Source organism: Lissotriton helveticus, chromosome 3_1, assembly GCF_964261635.1.
Source record: "Lissotriton helveticus chromosome 3_1, aLisHel1.1, whole genome shotgun sequence".
NCBI lineage: Eukaryota > Metazoa > Chordata > Amphibia > Caudata > Salamandridae > Lissotriton > Lissotriton helveticus.
Window position 1 is genome coordinate 2,079,842,819 of NC_136061.1, and position 23,764 is coordinate 2,079,866,582.

A 23,764-nucleotide genomic window follows, 5' to 3' on the forward strand; every position below is an offset into this window, starting at 1 on the left:
GAATGACTATGGAGGAAAGACTTTGATCCCTTGAATAAAATCACCTATAAATTGGCGCTGAAAGCCCACTATGCCAAAGTCCGTGAGGGAACAAAACCTTTTTGGGCCTCAAAAATTTCACGAGCTGGGAACAGCAGCAGGGAATTGTTCAACATTGTGAAGTACTTATCCTTCCCCAATGCAATAAAGAGCCCCTTAACCCCTACTTATGAATGGACGTATCATAATGCACAATACTTTTATAATAACATTTAAATTATCCAGGATTCGTTTGGGGATTTGCCTCTAGCTGGCAAAGGCAATACTGGCCTGTCCTCCCCTGCCTCCTCAATTCTGGATGAGACCCTTCTGGAGTTCCCCCCTATTCCACTGGCCACGTCACTTAAAATAATGAAGGCTTTGAAATCCGGCTCTCCCTCGGACCCCTGTCCTGCGTAAACTTTGGCCTCCATCGCCAAGGTATTGAATCCAGCCGTCAACCAGGTTTTGAACCTGTCCTTGTCTGAGGGATTGATACCTGATAGTTGGAAACGTGGAAAAATCCTCCCGCTCCTAAAAAAAAAAACCCTCAGATGATCCTTCGGTAGCCAGCAATTATAGGCCAATATCGTTGCTGCCTTACTTCTCCAAAGCTTTGGAGAAGTATGTGAATGTTGTCATCACTGACTTTGTGGAGGCAACCCATGTACTACATCCGAGTCAGTCAGGGTTTACAGCCAAATTTAGTATGGACACAGCCTTATTGGAAGTATCAGAGACGATTAAATTACTGGGGGAGGAGCTACGCTACGAACCAAGATGGCTGCATAAGCTCCCGGCTCCACCGACCTCCGCCAGCAGCTCGCTTATCCTGTCTTTCATCCTGACCTTACCCCTGATTTTCTTGTTTATGAAGGTCTACAGCTTCCAAGGATACAATCCCGTGATTTCTATCTTATCGGCTGACGAAGATACGCCGTGTTCCATTTCTCGGCCTACCACCGTGTGGAAGCCGGGGCCTCGATTTTTGGACTACCCGAGTCAGAGTTGAACAACATCGGCCGTGAGACCTGGACTGAGCCCGGTCTCCCGAAGAGTGCCTGAATTGTTGATTTTCCTGTCGATCCTTTGAACGACCCACGCCCGGGACACGCCATCGTGTCACGCCGACTGCCGTGGTGGGGGCCCAGTGCCCGGAGACCTTGTTGCCCCCTCGGGGTCGACGGGCTGGGGTCCTCTCTGGCGGCACCGGTGTGTTCTGCACGACGAGGAGCGCCCGTTACTTGTGATCGGATTTGCGTGGCCCGTGACTCCGGAGCAGCCGGCCTCCGGGGTTCGAGTCCGGCTCTGTCTCCTACTGAGAGGGGATGGAGCGGACGGAGGGCGCGCCATCTCTACGGGCCGTTGTGGCCGCCATTGGGGCGCTCCGCTCGCACACAGTCGCTGTGTTCCGGACACTGATGGTGAAAGTGGACGGTATCCTGGAAGCTGAGGACGACGCCTCGTTTGGTTTCCAGCTGAAGATGGTACCAGCGGTGCATTGTGTCTCAGAGGTCGAGGTCCCTGTGCGTGCCCCGGAATTTATGACTCCTGACGGTCCCCTATTACCGGCTAGCCAGCCCGTGCTTATCGCTAGCGTCTTTGGCCTGACCCTGCTGCCACCTAACACATCTACAGACGGTCTTCCATGTGGCTACGAGTTCCTTGTTGATGGTTTTGGATATTCGCTGTCTTTGGACACCTTTCCTAGCTCAAGCCGTGAACTTTTATCCTGTCTTCGATCCTCTTGTGCTGAACAGAACTTTTGTGGACGCTTTGCTTTTTCCAACAAAATGGCGGCTCGAATGGCAAAGACTCTTCTGACGGACCGTACTGGCCAGGGCTGAACTTTATTGCTGGGTTCCGATATAAGAGCTTTTTGTGATTCTGGGGTTGTATCTGTAACGTGATGGGAATTGGGTGGCTGTTGTTTATCCTTCCTTTACCGGTTTGTATACTTGCTGAATATTGATTTTAACATGTATCCGGGTGGTCGCTGTTGGCGGGGGGTGCGGGAGACCGGGAGTATGTTTGCTTTCTCCTCCTCCGCTTTTCTTTCCCCTTCCTTTGGGGTAGTTCTGGGGCGACAGGCACGCTGCTAGTGGGGTTAGGCCGTAGCCATTGCAGGGGTGCAGGGTGGGGGGTTCGGGGTGGGGTTTTTTATTTTGCCTTTTTTATGTTCTATGGCCCCTTTTCTTTTCCCTTTTCCTTTTACGAGAGATGGGCTGTATATCTTTCACGGATCCTCTATTGTCCGGGTGTTTTTGCTGACTTATTTATCCTGTGTCATTATGGATGGGTCGTGTGGGTGGGATCGCTTTGCTTGATTCACAGATTGCTCATTTCCTGTTTCCGTTCTATGTACCCGTGCTGGGCCCTTTACCTCCTACAGTGATTATTGTTTGTTTATTTCCCCCGCCTGGCCCTTATTCTGTCTTTCATCGCGAAACACCTGATGTTTGTATTGCCTACTCTTGTCTTTCTGTTAAATAAAAAAATATATATCAAAAAAAAAAAAAAAATAAATAAAATTACTCTTGATAGAGGAGGAAAAGCTGTATTGATATTACTGGACCTTTCGGGGGGCTTTCGATACCGTGCCCCATGGCTTACTTCCACGCAGACTTCATTGGGAGCACAGGTCCTTAGGTGGTTCTCCTCCTTCTTGGAAAGCCGCCAGCAAACAGTTTGCTCCCCACCTTTTTCGGCCCTCATCCCTCTGCTGAAAGTAAGAGTGCCACAGGGCTCTGTCTAAGCCCAACCTTGTTCAACATATATATGGCCCCCTTGCACCCCTGGAAGAGGAACATGGGGCAAATTTAATTTCCTATGCCAACGACACTCAGTTGTGGTTTACCTGTGAGAAAGATGAGGCGCTAAAATGAAATGAAATCAACACGTGCTTGGCAAAGGTGTTCTCCTAGATTAGGCAAAATCAACTGCTATGTAACTCAGAAAAGTCTGAAAATATTTTCTTTGGACATACTCCAGACGATGAATGGCATAAATTGTGGCCCCAGAATTTGTCCCCTCTAGCAAGCCCAGTCACCACCGTAAAAAACCTCAGTGTGAAACTGGACTCTGATATGTCCACGAAGTCCCAGGTCCAATCAGTGGCCGGCCCTTGTTTTGGGCTATTAAAAACGATGAGGAACTTTCTCTTCTTGCTTCCAATATCACACAGGAAAACTGTGGTCCAAGCCCTGATTACGTCAGGGTTGGACTATGTCAATGTGCTTTACTTGGGCCTCCCCGATTACTTACTAGGCCGCCTGCAGGTGGTACAAAACGCGGCAGCAAGGGCCGTACTTATGGTTGGACCCAGGACACACATGACCCCTTACTTGAAGTCCCTGCACTGGCTCTCAGTTCAAAAAGGGTACATTTTAAAGCCCTGGTGCTGGCCTTCAAAGCCTTTTACAACATTGGGGCCCCGTATATTAAGAATAGAATTCAACCCTCTACACCATCCAGAACCTTGTGGTCTTCAACCCAGCGCCTGACGATCGTGCCAAAGTTCTTTCGGTCACGTAAGGGGTGACGATCATTTCAGGTGGCAGCCTCGAAGCGATGGAATAGCCTGCTGCCATCCTTAGTTTCAGGAGAGTCTTAAAAACTTGGCTCTTCCAACAGTAGAGGAGGCTCCTGCTGTTGTGTTTCACTGCTCTGTCAAAGGGTCACGCTAGCGCCTTGACACTCCTAGGAGTAGCCGCGTGCTCTACAAATACCCTGTAACATAACATAACTGTCAGTTTTTAAATCTGCCTGATATTCCGGCCGGCTTCCGACGGGCTGAAGGAGCCTGTCTGCCAATCGGAACTGGCATGTAATCCCTTTGGACGGTGTTTTACGCCATCCGGATTACGATGTTGGCCCCCTTCAGCCAGCGGCCTCCAGTTGGGAGCCGAGGAGGTGCCCCTCTGTTCATCCCTGCATTGTGTGGAAGGCACCATGAGGTGCCTGCCAGGCAATGCAGGGATGAACACAAAGTCCTTTTTCAGTAAGGGAGCTTGTGGTGCGGCCAGTTTCCAACCGTAGCACAAGCTTCCATACAGAAAAGGAATCTTGCGACTGCACCATGTGTGGTCTCATCAAAATTCAGCGGTCTGGACCGCCAACCGGAGGTCGGTCTGACCTGTATCCGCAACGGTGTCGGCGGACGCAAATCCGCCCAACATCTTAATAAGGCCCTTTGTGTCTTAGGCAGCTGAGTACCAGTTAAAAGAGAAAAACGTCCAGCATATGTGGCTGAGTTGGTAGATATGCAATTTTTCCTGCATGCTGGAAAAGAATATCTTCATTGTCAGTTGACTACTGTTAGAAAATTGCCAGCAGCTGTAGCTTGTTGAATTCCTGCCAGTCCACAAAGTCTATAGCACCCTGTTACATTCATTGGATGATGACACGCCATGAGTGATATAATATGTGAGGTCATAAGCAGAGCATGGTGGAGGTGCAAGTTATAGTTAGCTCACTGAAAAATAGCTGGTGAATTTCCTTGGTTTTTCATTTTTTAAACACACGCTCTAGTTTTCTTTCAACATCTAAATATGTCACTTAAATCTCTGTGTTTTTTCAGTGAATTTCTGTTTTTTGCCTCATACCTAACTATAACATCACTTTAACCTTTGTTTTCTTTAGTAAAGTTCTGCTTTTTTATCGTAGTCTAAATTTAGCATATTCAGCACCTTCCATTGATTGCCAACCTCCCTATGCGTTGCCTACAGCCATCTACAGTAGGAGTTGAGCAGTGATACTTGGTCCAAAATTAGTGAAATGTAGGTATAATAAATTACAGCACAGGATGAACACCAAACAGGCCATACTACTCCTCGGTTTCCTCCAACTGCCATTCCTCCCACGAACATTCTGCCCAGAAACCTAATGACATAGTGAACAATCTATTACATAGTAAATGAAACCCTGTTAAAGCAATCATAACATACAGATTGTAGGTGCTTTCACATCCTGCTTGTACCAATAAAGAACTGGCCAGGTTGTCCTTCATAGAGCACAAGGTGCATGTAACCTCTCGGGCATTCATGTTTTTCCAGGCCTAGTTAGTTGTGTTGCTGCATTTGTTGGTGGCAGCACAGTGATGTCATCATCCTATTATGTTCTATGATGTTCTACCTGTATAAGGGCTTGTGGATGGTGTGGTTGGTAGCTGCTGTTCTGAAGGTTCTTATGAAGGCATAATTTTATTTTATGATTCAGAACTCTAATGGAGATCCACATAAAAATAATATTTTTTTAAAAACTACAAGGAACAATCAACTATTCCAGCGTACAGGATTTCGAAAGGAAAAGTTTAGCACATTCCTTTACATTCAGAAGGAAAAAGTGACGTCATGCAAAGTGCTATCATAGATTCAACATACATGTTATCTGCAGATTAATGCCAAGCAAATTGTCAATACAAATATAAAAAAGTTGAAATAAATAATAGAACTTTTAACACGTTCCCTCTCATTGAAAGGAAAAAGTGGTAACTTTAATCTACATATCAAAACATTTTACCACAAACATTTCTTCAGGAGGGGAAAACAAACATTGGCATGCCTCTATTGATAGTATATTATATTTTAAAAACACCGGTCATAAAAAGTGAGGATGTGCAGGGGCCAAGGAAGGGCAGGCAAAAATTATGTGATTTAAATCTTGTTCTTGGAGATTAATAAATCACAAACTCTCTCCCTCCACGGGGCAGTATCCCAAACACCTATTTATACCTGCATAGGCAACAAATTTAATATCAACAATAAAATCATTCTCCGTACCCCGTGTGGAGTATTCCACTTAAAATACGGTTACATTTGTTTCCATAGACCACTTGCATAATCGCATTTCTCTCATTGTTCTGACAAAGTAACATATCCCGATTGGAACTTATTTTAAAAGGTTATTTTAAATGACTTTCTAGAACGGATTTTGACATAGGAACATGATCTAACCCAAAAATGTCCCTAGCTTTTAAAAAGGAACGAAAGAATGCACTTTTTTCTTTACATAAGGTAAAAATGTCCTGCCGCAAAGCGGCACGTACTGACCCAACTTCTCCACTAAGGAGGCAATTTCCCCACCTCAAGACTGATGCTATGGCTGTAACAAAAGTTGTCAAAAGTCCAAATAACAGAAATAAAACATACGGGTCTGCTATGAAGTTCAGATTACAAATCTGATGCAAAATACGTCCTTTGATTACATCTAAAGAAATTCCAATACCTCATGTCCATTACCTCACAAGCACAGCTTAGGGAAAGAGGACATTTTACCCAAAAGACTGTTAATACATCTGAGCAGTGTCTTTTCTCACAAACTTTATATAACTATTAATATTGCTAGCTTGCGGTATCGCCTTACAGTACAGTGTTTTATATGACCATGTTCTCCACAACTGCTAGAATAGTTTTTTTTACTTACCTAAATAGGGATAGAGTTGTACAATCTCCATTTTTTCATGTCCTAAAAAGCAACTGACCCTCCCTCCCAGTCTAGAGCCCCTCTTCTGGGAAGACAGAATCTTACTCTTCGTGATATTAGTTTTTAAGTAATGTTCCTCTGCATAAAGTTCTATTGCGCCAAGGTGACTCAAAGGGTTGATATACATTGATTTATTTGTTCTCTTGTTTTTTCTTCGTCTTTTATGTGTATATGTGTGTTCAGCCTTTTGTGATTTTATTAATTATTATTCATGCTGGATATGAATCCTGTTTGATGACTACTGCTACAACATTCAAACTGCCCTGAAGAAGCGTGATTCTGAACACAGCCTAACATGTGTTGGTTGTTAAGGATACTATATTTGTTCTTTCGAAGAACAGGAACTGTCCAATATGATTGTACTTTGTGATGAATTCAGCTTTGAGACGAAAAAAGCATTCAATGTGAATTTTATAGTCAGTGATGATGTGCAATTTAATTCTCTTTTGTAGGAAAGAAACTTGTTGGTCGTTAGCAATTTTCTATTAATTTAATGAAGATTAGTATGAAATAATTTGCTAATCTGTGTTATTTCCAGTGTCAGGGATATTATTGTTCTAATAGTATGTTGCTCTCCACTACAAGAATCACCTTGAGCTATATTAGTTGTAGTTAATGTTGAGCTTTGTTGGGCTTCCTGTTATCATTATTTACTTTGTTGGACCGACCCTCGCTGCAGGGTCACCCCCAAATCTTTTGCCTTTACCTTCCCCTTTTTCTTTTTTGCTGAATATTTTTTTTGTTGGCCATTTAATATATGTATTTTATCGAAAATAGTTATTGTATTTCTGCTTTAATAGTTGTACAGAATTGATCAATTTAGGTTGTGGTATTACTTTGTACAATTGTGGCAACTTGCCAAAATAAAGATTTTATGCATTGATTTTGCTTTTGCTTTGGTATAAAACTCGCACAACAGGTTGTTAAACACAGTGGGGCCAATAAAAAAATACGAGTACATAAACTGGTAGTTCCCATACTCATAATTGCCTTCGTGAATCAGCCTCAAAGATGTCCAACTCCCTTTTATTAAATGTGCAGAGAGCAGCAGTGACGACACAGGTAAACACAGTGGGGCGGGGGAGCGAAAGGAAGTTGACAGACAATAGAATAGGTATAATTAAATAAACAAATAATACCTATTCCGTCATCTGTCGGCTCCCCCCAGCCCGCTGCTGCCGCCCCCTGCCCCGCCCCACCGCGCTTACTTGTGCCGGCCATTAGCTATTATTTTGGAGTTGGCGGAGACCTTGTTAAAGTTTCCAAAAGCCATTAGGGGACAATGGTGTGTTGTTGCTGCTCTTCAGACGCTACTTTGGGGCACATAGTGACGGCCTGGCCTCTTTGATTTATATAGCATTGGACACCAGGCTTCATGGTGCAAAAAGTGTGCCTTTAGGGAGATACCTTTGAACAGTACATTGCAGTGTATTTTGTTTGGTATATATTTTGCCCAGTGTAACCAAAATGTGTTTTTATGTACAGGATGATATAAGCAAGAGGACTATTTGCACAAATGTCCAGATCTCTGAAGCAGGAGATTATGCAGGAGTCCATCTGGAAGGCAAGTTTTGAAAAGACTAATCGAATTCAAGTAAAAATTAAGTCCTTTATTCGCCGCATTTTTAAAAAGACAGCCTTGCAACGTGTGCCGTGCTTGTTAACTGGGTCTAGCTAGAACAGTCTGCTTTCCTACGCTTTATACAGTCCAAGTTTGACCAGAGTTCAAGCCCAATGCTGAGAAAGTAAAACACCTCATCTCTTCTCTTTATGGGAGGAATATACAAATAAGGACAAGTGAAAACTGAGGTTGGGAAAATGCTAATAATGCTATAAAACATTGAATTATAGATAATTGCCTGTAACTAAGGGTTGTTATTTACTGACGGTCCTTTGTTTTCTGCACATTGAGAGCCTAATTACGATGTCTGGCAAACTTATGTCCGCCCTACACCGTTGCGGTCTTGGGACTGACTGAACTCTGGCAGGCGGTCCCGACACCGCGATTACAATGTGACCACACATAGTGCGGTTGCATACTCCCATTTGTCTATGGGAGCTTGTGCTACGGCCTTAACCAGGCTGCAGAATCTGTTCATCCTTGCACCATGTGGCAAGCATCTCAAGGTGCCTGCCACACGGTGCAGGGATTAACAGTGGGGCACCATATTTTATTTAAAAGATTTATAGAGCGCGCAGTTACCCAACAGGGTTTTCCGGCGCAAAGAGCGTAACCGTTGAGAGTGGAGCTCAGTTGGCCATTAGTTCTGACTAAACAGAAAGTTCTTTAGCTTTTTTCGGAAAGCAGGGAGAGATTGACAATTCCTAGGATCAAGCAGGAGGGAATTCCATAGTTTAGGTCCCAGGAAGGAAAACGAGCGGCCTCCCATGTGAGTCAAACGTACTCTAGGGACAGAGGAAAGAGAGAGATTCGCCGATCTTAGGTTGCGTGAGAGTCCATAAGGCTTGAAAAGATTGAGGATGTGCACGGGGCTAGGCCGTGCATAGCTCGAAACATATAACAGAGGGCCTTAAACTCAATGCGCTTGCTGACCTTGAGCCAATGAAGTTGATGGAGCAGACGGGAAGTGAAGGCGTGCCAATGCAACTTAAAAAGTAGGCGGGCTGCTGCTTTCTGAATAAGCTGAAGGCGTTGAACAGAGGACTTGTCCACACCCAGATACAGCACATTACCGTAATCAAGCCTAGAGATCACCAGGGCCTGCAGGACAGTTCTCTGAGCAGCTGGTGGAATTAGCCAAATCATTTTCTTTAACCACTTGAGGACCGCAAAGCAGGCCGAGGTGACTCCTGAGTTCTGGGCAGTGAGAGAACGTTTGCTATCCTTGTAAAAACCCAGGTTCTTAACTTTAGGAACTGTGGTACGCAAAGGTCCTAAAGAGTCAGGCCAGTGGCTGCCTCCCTAAAGCTCAGGATTGTTCCCCAGGATGAGAACCTCAGTCTTAGAGCCGATCAGTCTCAAGGCACCATAGGTGCTCCCTCAGCCCCCAACCAGAGGCCACATGATAAAGGAGGCCCTGCTAGGGGCCCCCAATGTCATCTTTCCGACCCTCATCGTAATTAGGGCCTAAATGTTTTACTTGGTGTCCTGCCACTGACTGCAAAGACAATCTGCTGATTCCCCCTCACACAAATTGCAAAAGAAACAGGCACCCTATGACTCCCACTCCACGTCGACGTAATGCTCCCTTTTCAAAATATTTTTAACAATGAAGTAACTGGTGTCCTGCCACTTAGTCCTACCACCCTCTGCATCATCTTCACCTTCACCTCTCTTGTCCAAATATTAAAAGTGAAAATACCTAGCATCCTGCCACACACCCCAGCACACTTTGTGCCATACCTCTCCATCAATCCCACAAAGTAGCACTGTCAAGTAGAGAGCCAGTGCTGCGCTTACAGTAGGTCAATGAGGGACGATACCAGCACGGACAACAGTTCTCTTCCAGGGGATCCTCATCAATAGTCATAAGCATTAGCATTAGAATATTCCCGCCCATGCGCGGGACCCCGGAAACAATATATTATATGTGCCCCACATATATATAGACATATATATATAAATATATATATATATAAAAATAAGCAATTGCAGCCAAATAAACAATAGAGCTGGAATATGCAGTGAAGAATTTCCACAATACAGTGTATTTTGCATTAGAAACATGAGAAACAACACCAATGCTTGTTTAGAAACTGTTTTAATGCTTAGAAAACAGTAGAAATTCTCATAACACACTGTAAGCATATACAGCTCCCAGGCTGCATTGCAAAATCCCAGTCTAAAAAGACTGAAAAGCTAACCTGTAGCTGAATGTACTAAAACTGACGCTGTGCCTTTAAGGCACCTCAGCCCCTAGCTTCCCATCATGCCTCAGGGGTTACAGTTAGGTCAGTTGTTCTTTCCGGCTCCTTCAGGAAGGACCCTGGATACTCAGCTCCACATTTTTCTGCCTTTTTCAGTCAGAAAATCTTCAAAAGAACAATTTTTTGATTTACTTTGACTTTTCACATCATAGTCAAGTAAATAACTGCTTAGCAGTCAATTTTTTGTGAGGTTTTCCTTTCAGGATGCCCTCATTATTTGATGATTGCCCTTCTTGTGGCCACAAGAAGGCAAAAACAGACTCTCATGAGGTCTGTATTTTATGCTTGCCAGAGGATCATGATCCTAAAGACTGTTCTCATTGTAAAAAGCTGTCTGACAGAACACTTAAAGACAGAGAGAGGAACAGGCTCTATGGTCTGGCCCAGAGATCCATGAGAGGAAGATCTGCAGAGAGGAAGAGTTCAAAGAGACCCAGAACTCCCTCCAAAGGCAAGTCAGAGCGTCCATCAACCTCAGCACCGGGCTCGGCGCTGAAAAAACGACATCTGATGGACAGTTCGAGAGAAAAAGCTCCGTCGACGTCGAGATCGGCGTCGATGAGGAAATCGTCGTCGAAAAGAGGTTCGCCGTCGTCGAAGAAAGCTCCGCCGTCGTCAACTAGGCGACGATCGGCGTCGAGAGAAGCCACGAGATCGCCGTCGACGAGAGGTTCGGCGTCAAGACATAAGTCAACTCCGCCGCCGTCAACCAGGCGACGGTCGGCGTCGAGAGACAGATCACACTCGCCGTCGTCTCGACGTCGACAGGCTTCGGAGAGTGTAACACCTCCGTCGACGTCTCCACAGAGGCGCTCGGCGTCGAGGAGCAAGAGCCCCCTCGGACGGTCGTCGTCGAGGAAGGGATCATCTAAGGCACGTCGGCGCTCGTCGTCGAGGATGTCCGATCCTCCGCCGTCGCCACATGCCAGGTCGATGACATCTCCGTCGCCGACAGATCAACGTCGGCCGACGTCGAGAGCTCCGTCGACGGTAGGACTAGACCGTTCGACGTCGAGACCTCCGTCGACGGCAGGACTAGGCCGTTCGACGTCGAGACCTCCGTCGACGGCAGGACAACGCCGTTCGACGTCGAGGGAGATGACTCCGCCGTCGGCGCATCATCGCCGATCGACGTCGAGGGACCACAGATCGTCGTCAAAGCATTCAACGCCGAAGGTTATCGCTCCGTCGACGCCGCAGAGGCGTTCGACGTCGAGGGAAAGGCTTTTGAGACGTCCTCCAACACCGGTGAGACGGAGATCGCCTTCGGTGCCTTCGACAGTCCTAGTGACACAATCTGCTTCACTCCATTCCTCCTCAAGTGCCTCGGGTTCAACGGGGTCATCTTCTAGGAGTAGGAGTCCGGTTCAGAAGAATACCCAGCGGGGTTACACTTCACATGTAAGACTCTCGCCAAGATGGTATGCTCCTCTGAGTAATTGGAAGGATTCTAAGGCACCAGAGAGACTTCAAAGGTACTTGAGTCCAGTCCACGGGTCTCCTCTTCAGCAAGCAGAAGAGGCAGAGGGACAGAGTCCTGCCATTCACCGATCACGCTCATGAGAGAGAAGAGCGGACAGGTCGCATGCCCCTAGGGTCTCCCGATCGCCAAGGAGGGAGCAACCCAAATCTCGAACACCGAGAAAGGAGGTACGGACTGAAAGATCGAGATCTCCAGTACATCAGAGGGTGTCACGTTCTCCTCGAAGGGAGGAACGACCTAGGAGATCACCGGTGAGGAAGGAGCATTTTCACCACAGGAGAAGAAGAACTCCTTCATCCTCCCCTCCATCTTCGCCTAGATCTTCTAAAGGGGACTACTCTCCGACGCTGGCAGACAGCCCTCGCTCAAGAGCTTCCCCTCTGGACGACGTCAACACGTATCTGGACGTTTTGCAAAGGGGTGCTCACAAGCTGAATATAGAAATGACCACTCCAGAGGTATCCACTACTGTGATTTTTGAGACTCTTCATCATAAATCATATACACGGCCGTTGCTCCCATTAGTCCCAGGTATAATGGACCCAATCAAAGAGGTTTTCCTCACGCCAGCAACGATCAGAGCAGTACCGGCACGTATCCAGAAAAAATATAGGCCGGCTGACTCAGATCCTATCTTTGTTAAAGGTGAGCCTGCAGCGGACTCAGTTATTGTAGCCTCAGCTAGGAAGAATCACACAGTCGCTCCTTCTTCGTCAGTTCCTCCTGACAAAGACAGCAAGACGCAAGATTCTTGGGGACGTAAGGTATGCAGCACAGCAGCTTCATCTCTAAAAGTCTCTAGTGCATCAGCCCTTCTGGGAAGGTACGATAGAGCCCTATGGGACTCCATGGAACGATTCAAAGGGAAATTGCCCAAGGAGGACCAGAAGGACTTTGAGGAGACCGTGACGGAGGGCTGTTTGGTGGCAAATCAAATGATTAGTTCATCAGCAGATAACGCCCTTCTAGCTGGACATAACTACTCACATGGGATATGTGCGAGGAGATCTTCTTGGCTGCGTTTAACTGGGCTCAAACCAGATGCCCAGCAGCGCATCCTCAATCTGCCTTTTTCCGGATCTTCACTCTTCGGGGAGCATGCCGATCAGGAAATGGCTCGTATGAAGACTGAGTTAGACACAGTAAAGGCAGTAGGTCTGGAGAAGCAGAAAGCACCGTTCAAACGACGCTTCAAGACCAGCAAGAACCGGGGAGGCCAACAGAGGGTTCAAACCCCTCAATGGTCTCAAAACAAGCCGCAAGGAAAGCCACAATACAGAGGAGGAAGGTCAAGCAGAGGTAGAGGCGGACATCATCAGTCCTCTACCACACCTAGAGGAGGCAAGGCCTGAGCAGTGGCTTCCTCTGTCGCCGTTACCCACTCCAGTGGGAGGAAGTGCTGCACAACATCTGGCAGAGTGGGTCAGCATCACGAAAGATCGGTGGGTGCTGAATATACTGCGCAATGGATATGCGCTACGTTTCAGGAAGAAACCACAACCGACTCCTCCAAAAAAGTCTCGCTCGTACCAACTAGAGCTCCTCAAAAGGGAAGTGAGCGTCCTCATACAGAAAAACGCAATCGAAGAGGTACCCCTATCCCAAAGGGGGAAAGGAGTGTACTCAAGATATTTCCTTGTCCCCAAAAAAGACCAAGAAGGAAAATTCAGACCGATTTTGGATCTTCGACTCCTCAACAAAGTGGTGGTCAAAGAGAAGTTTCGCATGTTGGCACTCCACCAAATATGTCCTCATCTACAAATCGGAGATTGGATGTGTTCGGTGGATTTACAAGACGCGTACTTCCACATTCCTATTACACCAGGTCATCGAAAGTACTTGAGGTTCCTGGTAGGGACCAAGCATTACCAGTTCAAAGTGCTTCCTTTCGGGCTCAAATCCGCACCAAGGGTTTTCACCAAGTGCATGGCAGTGGTAGCGGCGTGTCTACACAAAAAAGGTCTCTTTGTGTACCCATATCTAGACGACTGGCTCCTGAAGAGTCCGTCCCCTCGTCAAGCCACCAAAGACTGTCACCTGTGTCTCCAACAACTACACAGGCTCGGCCTCCACGTGAACACAGAAAAATCAGTCCTGCAGCCCACGCAAACTATCCACTATCTGGGTGCAGTTCTGGACACAAAGTTAGGAAGAGCGTTTCCTTCGCAGGAGAGACTGTCTTCCATGGGGCAAAAATGCAAAAAGTTACTTCAGTCTCCTCGTCCAAAGGTGCGAGAAGTAGCGTCTCTTTTGGGCTCCATGGCGTCCTGCATCTTCCTAATACCGAACGCCAGGTTGAGGATGCGGCCTCTACAAGAGTCTGTGGAGGATCAGTGGGACCAAGCGACTGGAGATTGGGAGGACCGAATCATCCTGTCTCAATCAGCACTGACCTCAATAAAGTGGTGGACTCGCCCTCGGAATGTCCTGCAGGGAGTCCCTTTTCAGCAACCTCTTCCTTCGCTGTCTGTGGTAACGGACGCATCTCTAGAAGGCTGGGGTGCTCACATGGGTCATCTTCAGATTCAGGGTCGCTGGTCGACCAACCTTCAGACATGCCACATCAACATGCTGGAACTTCGAGCAGTTCATCTGGCGCTCAAAGCGTTCTTTCCAGCAATATCAACGGACAAAATCCTAGTTCAGACGGACAACACTACAACTATGTTCTATCTGAACAAGCAGGGAGGAACTCGATCTCGCCCTCTGTCTCTGGAGGCCCAGACAATCTGGCACTGGCTTCTGGCTCGGGGACTGTCGGTGGTGGCAGTGCACCTTCCAGGCGAGCTAAACACAAAAGCGGACGCACTCAGCAGGCACTTCGAAGATCAGCCAGACTGGGTGCTACACGACGAAGTAGTCGAAGAACTTTTCCGTTGCTGGTGTCGTCCAGACATAGACTTATTTGCGGACGACGAAAACGCCAAATGCCACGCCTTCGCGTCCAGGTTCCACCGGCCAGGGACGCAAGGGAACGCTCTCCTGCTGGAGTGGACAGGAATGTTCGCTTATGCTTTTCCCCCTCTGGCACTGATTCCGAAGGTGGTGGCCAAGCTCATCAGATCGAGCATGGACATGATCCTAATTGCTCCGGATTGGCCGCGACAATGGTGGTATCCAGACCTGTTACATCTGTCGCTGTGTCCACACAGACGTCTTCCGTGCAGGCCAGACCTGCTGAGCAAGATGAACGGGAGGATCCTGCATCCCAACCTCCCGTCGCTGAACCTGACTGCATGGCTCCTGAGGTCTTGCAATATGGACACTTAAATCTGCCTCCGGAATGTATGAATATTTTAAGAGAGGCAAAGAGACCTTCCACAAGGGCGTCTTATGCGTTCAAGTGGAAACGTTTTTTCATTTGGTGTAAGGACCATGGCTTTGATCCCACCAAAGGACAAGAAGAGGTAGTTCTTCCATACCTCCTATACTTAGCGACATCAGGGTTGAAATACGCTTCTATTAGGGTTCATCTATCCGCCATAGTAGCGTACAGAAAATCACCTGCACAAACATCGTTTTTTCAGGTCCCAGTGGTGAAAGATTTCCTTCAGGGATTAAAGAAGGTCTATCCCCCTGTGAGAAATCCTTCTCCTCCCTGGGAGTTGAACCTGGTTCTCTCCAGGCTGATGTCTACACCGTTTGAGCCTATACACAAGGCCTCCTTGCAGCATCTCACTTGGAAGGCGGCCTTCTTGGTGGCAATAACCTCTGCGCGCAGGGTTAGCAAGATACAAGCACTCTGCACCAAGGAACCTTACACTGTGTTTCACCACAACAGAGTAGTAATGAGGGCTCACCCATCTTTTCTTCCAAAGGTGGTATCGGATTTTCATATAAATCAAACGATTACCCTTCCTTCGTTCTTTCCTAACCCATCGACCCCAGCTGAGAGGTCGTTGCACTCGTTAGATCTTAAACGGGTGCTAAAGTTTTACCTAGAAAAAACTAAGGACACCAGAAAGACAGACCAACTCTTTGTCAATTATGGTGCTATGAGGACCGGGTTTGCAGCAGCCAAAAGATCCATCTCCAGATGGATTGTCTCTTGTATCAAACTAGCATACCAGCTGGCTGGCAAACCTTTGTTACAATCACCCAAAGCTCATTCCACTAGAGGGAAAGCAGCCACAATAGCTTTTTTGCATGACATTCCTATGTCAGAAATATGCAAGGCTGCGACATGGAAATCAGTCCATACCTTTACAAGGCATTATTGCCTAGAGTCTGATTCCAGAGCGGATTCTCAAGTAGGGCAAGCCTCCTTGAGAAACCTATTTGGGTAGAATAAGGCCTATTTTTGGGCCTACGGATATGATATTGATTCCTTTGCCCGCAGGGATGAGGTGAGGCTCGCTACTCTATTCTAATGCTTATGACTATTGATGAGGATCCCCTGGAAGAGAAGGATTAGTTACTTACCTGTAATCCTAGTTCTCTTCCAGGGGTATCCTCATCAAAGTCATAAGCAACCCTCCCGCCTCCCCGGGCAAAGGACTTTGTTTATTACATAGGAGATGGTTTTTAACCTGTTATTACCATGGTTTGGTTTTCAGTCTCCGAAAAGAACAACTGACCTAACTGTAACCCCTGAGGCATGATGGGAAGCTAGGGGCTGAGGTGCCTTAAAGGCACAGCGTCAGTTTTAGTACATTCAGCTACAGGTTAGCCTTTCAGTCTTTTTAGACTGGGATTTTGCAATGCAGCCTGGGAGCTGTATATGCTTACAGTGTGTTATGAGAATTTCTACTGTTTTCTAAGCATTAAAACAGTTTCTAAACAAGCATTGGTGTTGTTTCTCATGTTTCTAATGCAAAATACACTGTATTGTGGAAATTCTTCACTGCATATTCCAGCTCTATTGTTTATTTGGCTGCAATTGCTTATTTTTATATATATATATATTTATATATATATATATGTCTATATATATGTGGGGCACATATAATATATTGTTTCCGGGGTCCCGCGCATGGGTGGGAATATTCTAATGCTAATGCTTATGACTTTGATGAGGATACCCCTGGAAGAGAACTAGGATTACACGTAAGTAACTAATCCTTCCTTGTCATCACGGATCTGTACAGGTCTGTGGCTAACAGAGAAAATGATGGTTAGCAGCACCACTTGCCATTCACATTATCTGCCTTCTAAGAGAGGCATGAGGTGGTAAGCGAGATACTTTCCTCGCATTTCTGGAGACCCAGATGAGGATTGGTAAAGACCAGGGAGGTGAGCACTTTCCAGTGTTGTCATACTAGTTGAAATTTGCTCCACTGCTGTGAAGTCAGCAGTGAATAACCGGATTTTGAATCTGGTATTCATGATAATGGTTTCTAATGGAAGTCATACATAGCAAGAAGATGCAACACAAACAAAAACCGGTGGCAATAAATAGGAGAGAGGAGACATTTTGGGGCTGATTTCGATGGTGGTCGGAAAGCCTCCGACCACTAGTCAGAAACTTTCTGACCGCGGTCGGAGACTTTCCGACCGACACGGTCGGTTTGCGGTCTGATCGCCTGATTACGACGCGGTCCCGACCGGCTCTCAGTGTCTTCTGGCCGGTTGGAACCGCACCGTAATCCGCTATGGATGGCGTTTCCGCAGTTGAGATTACGATGTCGGTTTCAGGCAGCCTTTTCGTGCCGACCTTTCTGATACGGAGAGGCTGTCAAAAAGTGACTTTGGAGGCCCCTAGCAGGGCCCCCTTCACCCTGAGGCCCCTAGCAGGGCCCCCTTCACCCTGAGGCCTACGGTTGGTTAACGAGGGGGTTCCTAGGGTACCCTCCTGTAAATCCCTGCACTCTTTGGTAAGCACCACAGGGTGGCTGCCACAGGGTGCAGGGTTATACACAGACCTCCATTACCCTATGGGAGCCTGTATTATGGGTGGTTTACGGCTATAACACAAGCTTCCATAAAGAAAAGAGAGTCTGTGGGACTGAGAGTCCCGAGACTGCAGCGATGTTGGTCGGAGGCAATTCCAACCGCCATTGTGATAAGCCCCTTAGTGACTAAAGTCCAGCAGCATTCAGAATGTCTTTGAAATCTGTCACAGTTATTTTAAGGAAAAATTAAAGGTATGTGTTTGCAACTTTGACCTACTATCACGTGCACCATCCTTTTACTTTGAATATGCATTGTCATGATGCTTACTAACGCCATCTTCCACTGTTCTTCACCACTGCGTTTCCACCAATGCCTACTCACTCCTCTGATGTCACGGTTAACCACCATAGTCTGTTTCAGAAAGGGGTGTGCCAGGATGTGTTGTGGGGCAACTAATTAACAAGCATTGGGAAAGCCAATAGGCCGACATTTAATGTGCCAATGCAATTAAATGTGAGCATTCACAAATGCTGTTTTCATGCATTGCATAAATCTGTTTCTCACTTTAAAACCTGCCTTATTGACTTTACCTGTGCAGGGAGGAAAAGTAGCACAGGACCGGCTTTCTGTATATAATACAAATAGGAAATAAAGAATTGAATGTGACTGATTACTGAGTATTCTTTTCAGATTTAAATAGTATTTATACATTCCAATGAATGCATTTTCTAGAAGACTGAATGATACACCAAACCGCCAATAGCATGAGATGAGAGAGTATTACTCCTCTGGTTGAAGCCTATATATTTTAAAAACTGGTAATGATAGGTCTTTCAAGCAGTTTTACCATCAAGCCAGACCTAAAAAGAGGATTTGGAATGACTTGTGAGCTGAGCTGGAATTGGTAACATTTCACTCTGGAGCAATGACAGATATGTTAGACCTTGCGCTTTAGGATCTGTGGAATTCACTGAGCTGGAAATGGAGTTGCATTATGAAACGTTTTTCTGTAGACAGTACACGGCATGGCATAACTCATAGGCGTTTATTTGGGGTTGACGAACGCGAATATCCCCAAGATCTTTCATTATCATCAGCAAGGTGTTTTAGCGAGTCGAAACAGTAGACTGTTCATCTGTAATTTAATCAGTCCATTCTGTTTTACTTTGCGATAAGAAGGCAGATACTGTGGTTCCCAAAATCCGGACCCTGTGGTTTTCCCGATATCGAGGTCCAATACCCGTGTCACGAAACCTCAACGTACCGAGACGATTTTGGTGTCTACGAACCGATAATGATTAGGACATCATTCCTATGTATTTGCGTTACAATCGAGGGTTGCCAACACCCCTAAATCACAGTTTCCGTCCCATCCCTTAAACTCCATTTTGTGAACGGCATCCATCTTGCATCTTGCCCTCATGATAAGTCAATTAAAGGTCGAGCTTGATCCAAATAGACACGTCCACCTTTCGTGACTTTCCCCTGACCTGTCCCAACTGACTCCACTGTCTTCGGCCAAACCTGTTTAGGCAGCTCCTCGCCCAGTGGCCGAATACGATAGTATCTACGCATAACATTCCACGAACCATTCACTACATACAGCCCATGTTTCCTTCAAACACGCACCTGTCCCCGTATCTTGTTTATGGCCCTTTTATGGCTGGGTTGTACCTTCCTTTATTGGTGGTTCATCTATATCTGATGGGAGTTCCCGATCCAACTGGGTAATCTATCAGCAAACTGGACATCTAAAATATGGGCTTGCTTACATGACTTCGCTCTTTGTATTGTTGTAGAAATATGTGTGTTACCATACCATAAAACTCAAGAATTCTTGCTTGAAGCCATATATTTGATATATAAGGAGACGGCTGGTTCTGTAAAAACGAACAGTCTCCCAAGAATCTACTCTCTGTGTGGTGTACTTCTGGGACACGTGTTACTTGGTAGCTACCAATAAAACTTGATCTTTGACTGCGACTAGAAGACTACGTGTTTCTGTGGTCCGGAACAAGGGAACTCAGAGGTCTTCGGGTGTTATCCCCTGACACCAGCGGGTTCCTAAAAACCCGTTACCTCAGTTGGCGCCCAACTCGGGGCGATATCAAGCGGTGACGGTCCAAGCCAGATGTTCGTGAGGAGCTTCGTGTGAAAATTCCGGAGGACGGCCAGCCACTTCAGCGACCCCTGTATGTCGACGTGGTTCCGAAGGTCTTTGCTGCGAGGTTCCCCGCGTCCCGACGGCTACGAAGGACTGCTGCCCTGACTATCGCCTTGTTTTGGACCCAGTGATCCTTGGTAGAGCGAAACGATAGACGAGTCTTCTAGCAACGTCATCGATCTTCAAATACTTCAGTTAAGTATAAGTGGAGCGTCTCCTAGTCCTTAGTTTGTTCTTAGTTTTTGGTATCCTTGAGATACGACTTGATTTGGAACTTGCAAGCCCCAAAGCCGAAGGACTCGTGTATTCACGAGAAATATCGTAACAGATAATCCTTTGAAGTTTGAAGCTAGACCAGTGAGCGAAGATGCCTGGTTTTAGCAAACTTGGAAACTTGTTTTGTCTTGGTTGTAGTAAGGACTCCCAATTGGAAGATTCTTGTCCGGTTCCTCCAATTGGAACTCCAATGTATGAACTCTATGTGAAGCACGGCGTAGGTCCTATCACATATAACGAGGTATGGATAAAATACACCCGCAAGGATGGTGTTTTAAAATGGCCCCAATATGGTAGTTTCGACCAAGAAATATTAGATAACTTAGAGGTCAAATTGTTCAAGAAGAAAGCCCGGCCGGCAATGTTTGACTCTGTCCGCTTATGGCGCAAGGAAGCCAAACAGAAAGAAATAAGACTAGCAAAAAAGAATAAAAGAGGTATGTCAATGGTGCAAGCTGCCGTTGCATACAGAGATAACGAGGAAGAGCAGGAGAGCGAACAGATGCTTAGGAGCAAGAAACTAGCGATAGATAAATGTTACCCAATGCTGCCAAATAGAGGAAAAAGTCAACAGGAAGGATCCGAGAAAGATCCATTGATGTCCCACCTATTAAATTCTCCGCCACCCTATGCACAAAATGCCACAGCACCTCCGCAACCTTTCGTTGCACCTTTGGTAGCTGTAATACAGGCTCCTTTACCGCACTCACCAGCTACTCTGCAGCTGGCTCCTGTTTCTTTGGCACAGCCTCCTCAAGGCTCACCGATCACATCTATTTCTCCTACCGTTCCTTCTAAAATTTCGCCTAGCGCACCTTCTAGTCTCTCTGATACTCGTTCTACGAACATTTCTGTTTCTGCTTTGCGTGACTCTGTTCTACTACCAGCTATTTCTCCACCTTCACCTTTCGTCTGGCATAAAATGGCCAGCATTGTTACTAACTTTCCTTCACCACTTTTTCGGTCGCCTAAAACGACCCCTAACACGGAACGAAGACAATTACGAAGCCAAATGCCTGATTATCAGGAAAGGGAAACATTGAATAAGTTAGCACGAAATTGGGCTATGGATACAGCGAGATATGATGTAGAGTCTGTCATGAACGTTTTCCGTCAATGGGATGAACCAACGCAAAGATACGTCTTTGAGCAGATGTGTGTTTTCCTGTGTGAGGATTTGGAAGATAATGGTCAGAAGAGCAACCTGCAGGAGTTGTGTAGGTTACGATTTAAATTTGGAGAGGGTATGATAGTTGGTCCCGACGTTGAAAGAGCAGTAGAGATATTATTATCACATCGAAGTACAGGTGGTACTTCTGGGTCATCCTCTGACAGTGGTATGTATAGTAGGAAAAGAGCGAGACAGTACCCTATGAGAGAGGTTCCTCCGGTTTGGAGGGAAGGTGATGCAAACGCAGTTCCACCGGTTCTGCCTCATTTCCAGCGTGTATGGGTACATGTCCCCTGGAAAAGATCCGAAGTTCTAGCACTCAAGCAGACACTACCCGATCCCCGTAAAAACCCGACTGGGTATTATAAGGAGTTGTCCCAAACTGCAAGCTCATGTATAATGAATTTAGCGGATATAGACATGTTGTTTGGGAACATTGTTCCACATCCTTTATGGAGTAAGATACGTCATACGGATCATGACCAAGAATTAGGTGACTCATGGGCAAACATTGCGACTACAGATGCTAGACAAATCGGTGGTTTCAAGCCTGAGCCGTTAATAGCTGAACTTCCTGGGAGAATTATCGCATACATGAAGACAATTATGCCTGAAGTACGTGTAAACTGGGACAAGCTATCCGCGTGCAAGCAGAAGAAAGACGAGAATGTGTCTGACTTCTTCACGAGATTTGAGGAAACCTTCACTGACCATAGTGGTCAGGATATGGCTACCAAGGGTGGCCAAAGACTGTTTGTAGACAAGTTTGTACACAATTTGCTTCCTGAATTGTGTGCTAAACTAAAAGACTCAGAAAGTGCTTGGGCTGTCTCTACGTCAGCGCAGATTCTAGCAACAGCCCAGTACTATGAAAATAGGCGTAAAGACGAGTTAGACAAGGCAGACAAAAAGACGAAAGATTTGAAAACTAAAGTTCTTCTCCAACAGGCCTATCAGCCTCGTATGGCTAGCCAGCCTAATTATCAACAGAATCAGCAGTACTCTAGAGACGCGCAAGGAAACGAGCTTTCCCATCGGCGTCCTACGTATGGCCCGAATCAATGTGCGTATTGCAAAGAAGAGGGCCATTTTAGGAATAATTGTCCGGCTCTTGCACGACGTTTAAACGGTGCACAAGGTGTAAGGGAAAGAGGTGTTCAGCATGCCTCTAGAGGTAGAGGCCGTGGAAATTTCACTCAGAATATAACTTCTTTTCCACCTCAGAAATCAATGAATAGCTTTGATCAACAGGGTAATTCGTCGTCCAAGTCAGCTCAGTACTATGCTGACGACTATTACACCGAACACGACAATGAGGGTAACGATCGCGAGGACAGCCATGGACAAAGAGAGGGAGTTGTTTCAGTTCCAGTAGATCAGGATGGACCTTATGTCGAGGTAATTACCTCAGGAGTGTCAGAGCCATTTCTGCTGGATACTGGTGCTACAAAAAGTTCTATCATGCACTCAAAACTTCCTGGCGCACCTTTGTCTGGCGAAATGAATGTCTCAGTAGGCTTCTCTGGCGCCCCTGTTAGAAACCCGATCTCTAGTCCTGTTTCCGTTTCTGTTGGCCCCTGTGAATTAGAAGCACCCCTCATTCTTACAACAGGTTGCGGTGAAAATTTGTTAGGATTGGATTTGCTAAAGAGGTTGTACGCGACTTTGTACTGTTCTCCCTCGGGAGTACAGCTTACTTTAGGGAGAAAAGTCATTTCTCCAATGTACTTGTCAAAAGAAGGTATCCCAACAGAATTGTCATCACTTCCAGATATACTATGGGCTAATGGTTCCAACGATGTAGGTCGTTTAGAGATAGCACCGTATGTCATAACTTTGAAAGCAAACGTCAGATTGCCACGTATTCCCCAATACAAAATTTCTAACGACTGCGAACAGGCATTGTTAACGATCGTTTATAATTTGGTCGATAAAGATGTTATCGAGGAAACAACAGGAAACATTTGTAACAGTCCAGTTTTACCGGTCTTGAAACGTACTGATCCTTCACAGCCCCCTGTGTATAGGTTTGTGATTGACCTCCGAGAAGTAAACAAGGTAGTTATACCGCAGTTTCCAGTCGTCCCCGACATTACTGCTTTATTGACAATGGTTCCAGCTTCAGCAGCTTGGTTCTCGGTGATTGACCTGAAGAACGCTTTCTTCAGCATCCCGATCGCCGAAGAGAGTAGAGACCTTTTCGGCTTCAATTTAGGAGGACGAAGCTTCCGCTTCAAATGCGCTCCTCAAGGCTACTGCGAAAGTCCGTCAATATTCAGTCAGGCTCTGAAAACACAACTAGACACAATTGTACTGCCAGATGGGTCAACATTGATTCAGTACGTAGACGATCTACTGATCGCTGCAGACACTGAAGAGATTTGCAAGGAAGCTACGTTGTCGCTATTACGTCACCTATGTGACATGAAGCACAAAGTCTCCCTTTCAA

The 23,764-nt window shown here is 46.2% G+C and overlaps 1 protein-coding gene across 11 annotated transcripts in view; it reads left to right on the forward strand.

The window, feature by feature from the left end:
• Positions 1 to 23,764, forward strand: part of WDR93 (WD repeat domain 93) — a 694,060-nt gene that overhangs the window by 164,399 nt on the left and 505,897 nt on the right. For 9 of the 11 annotated variants that reach the window (XM_078683212.1, XM_078683218.1, XM_078683219.1 and 6 more), the window contains one exon: positions 7,987 to 8,069. In XM_078683212.1, coding sequence (XP_078539338.1) covers positions 7,987 to 8,069 — 83 coding nt within the window. The remainder of the gene's footprint in view (positions 1 to 7,986; positions 8,070 to 23,764) is intronic. The other 2 variants (XM_078683220.1, XM_078683222.1) reach the window with 1 other exon arrangement.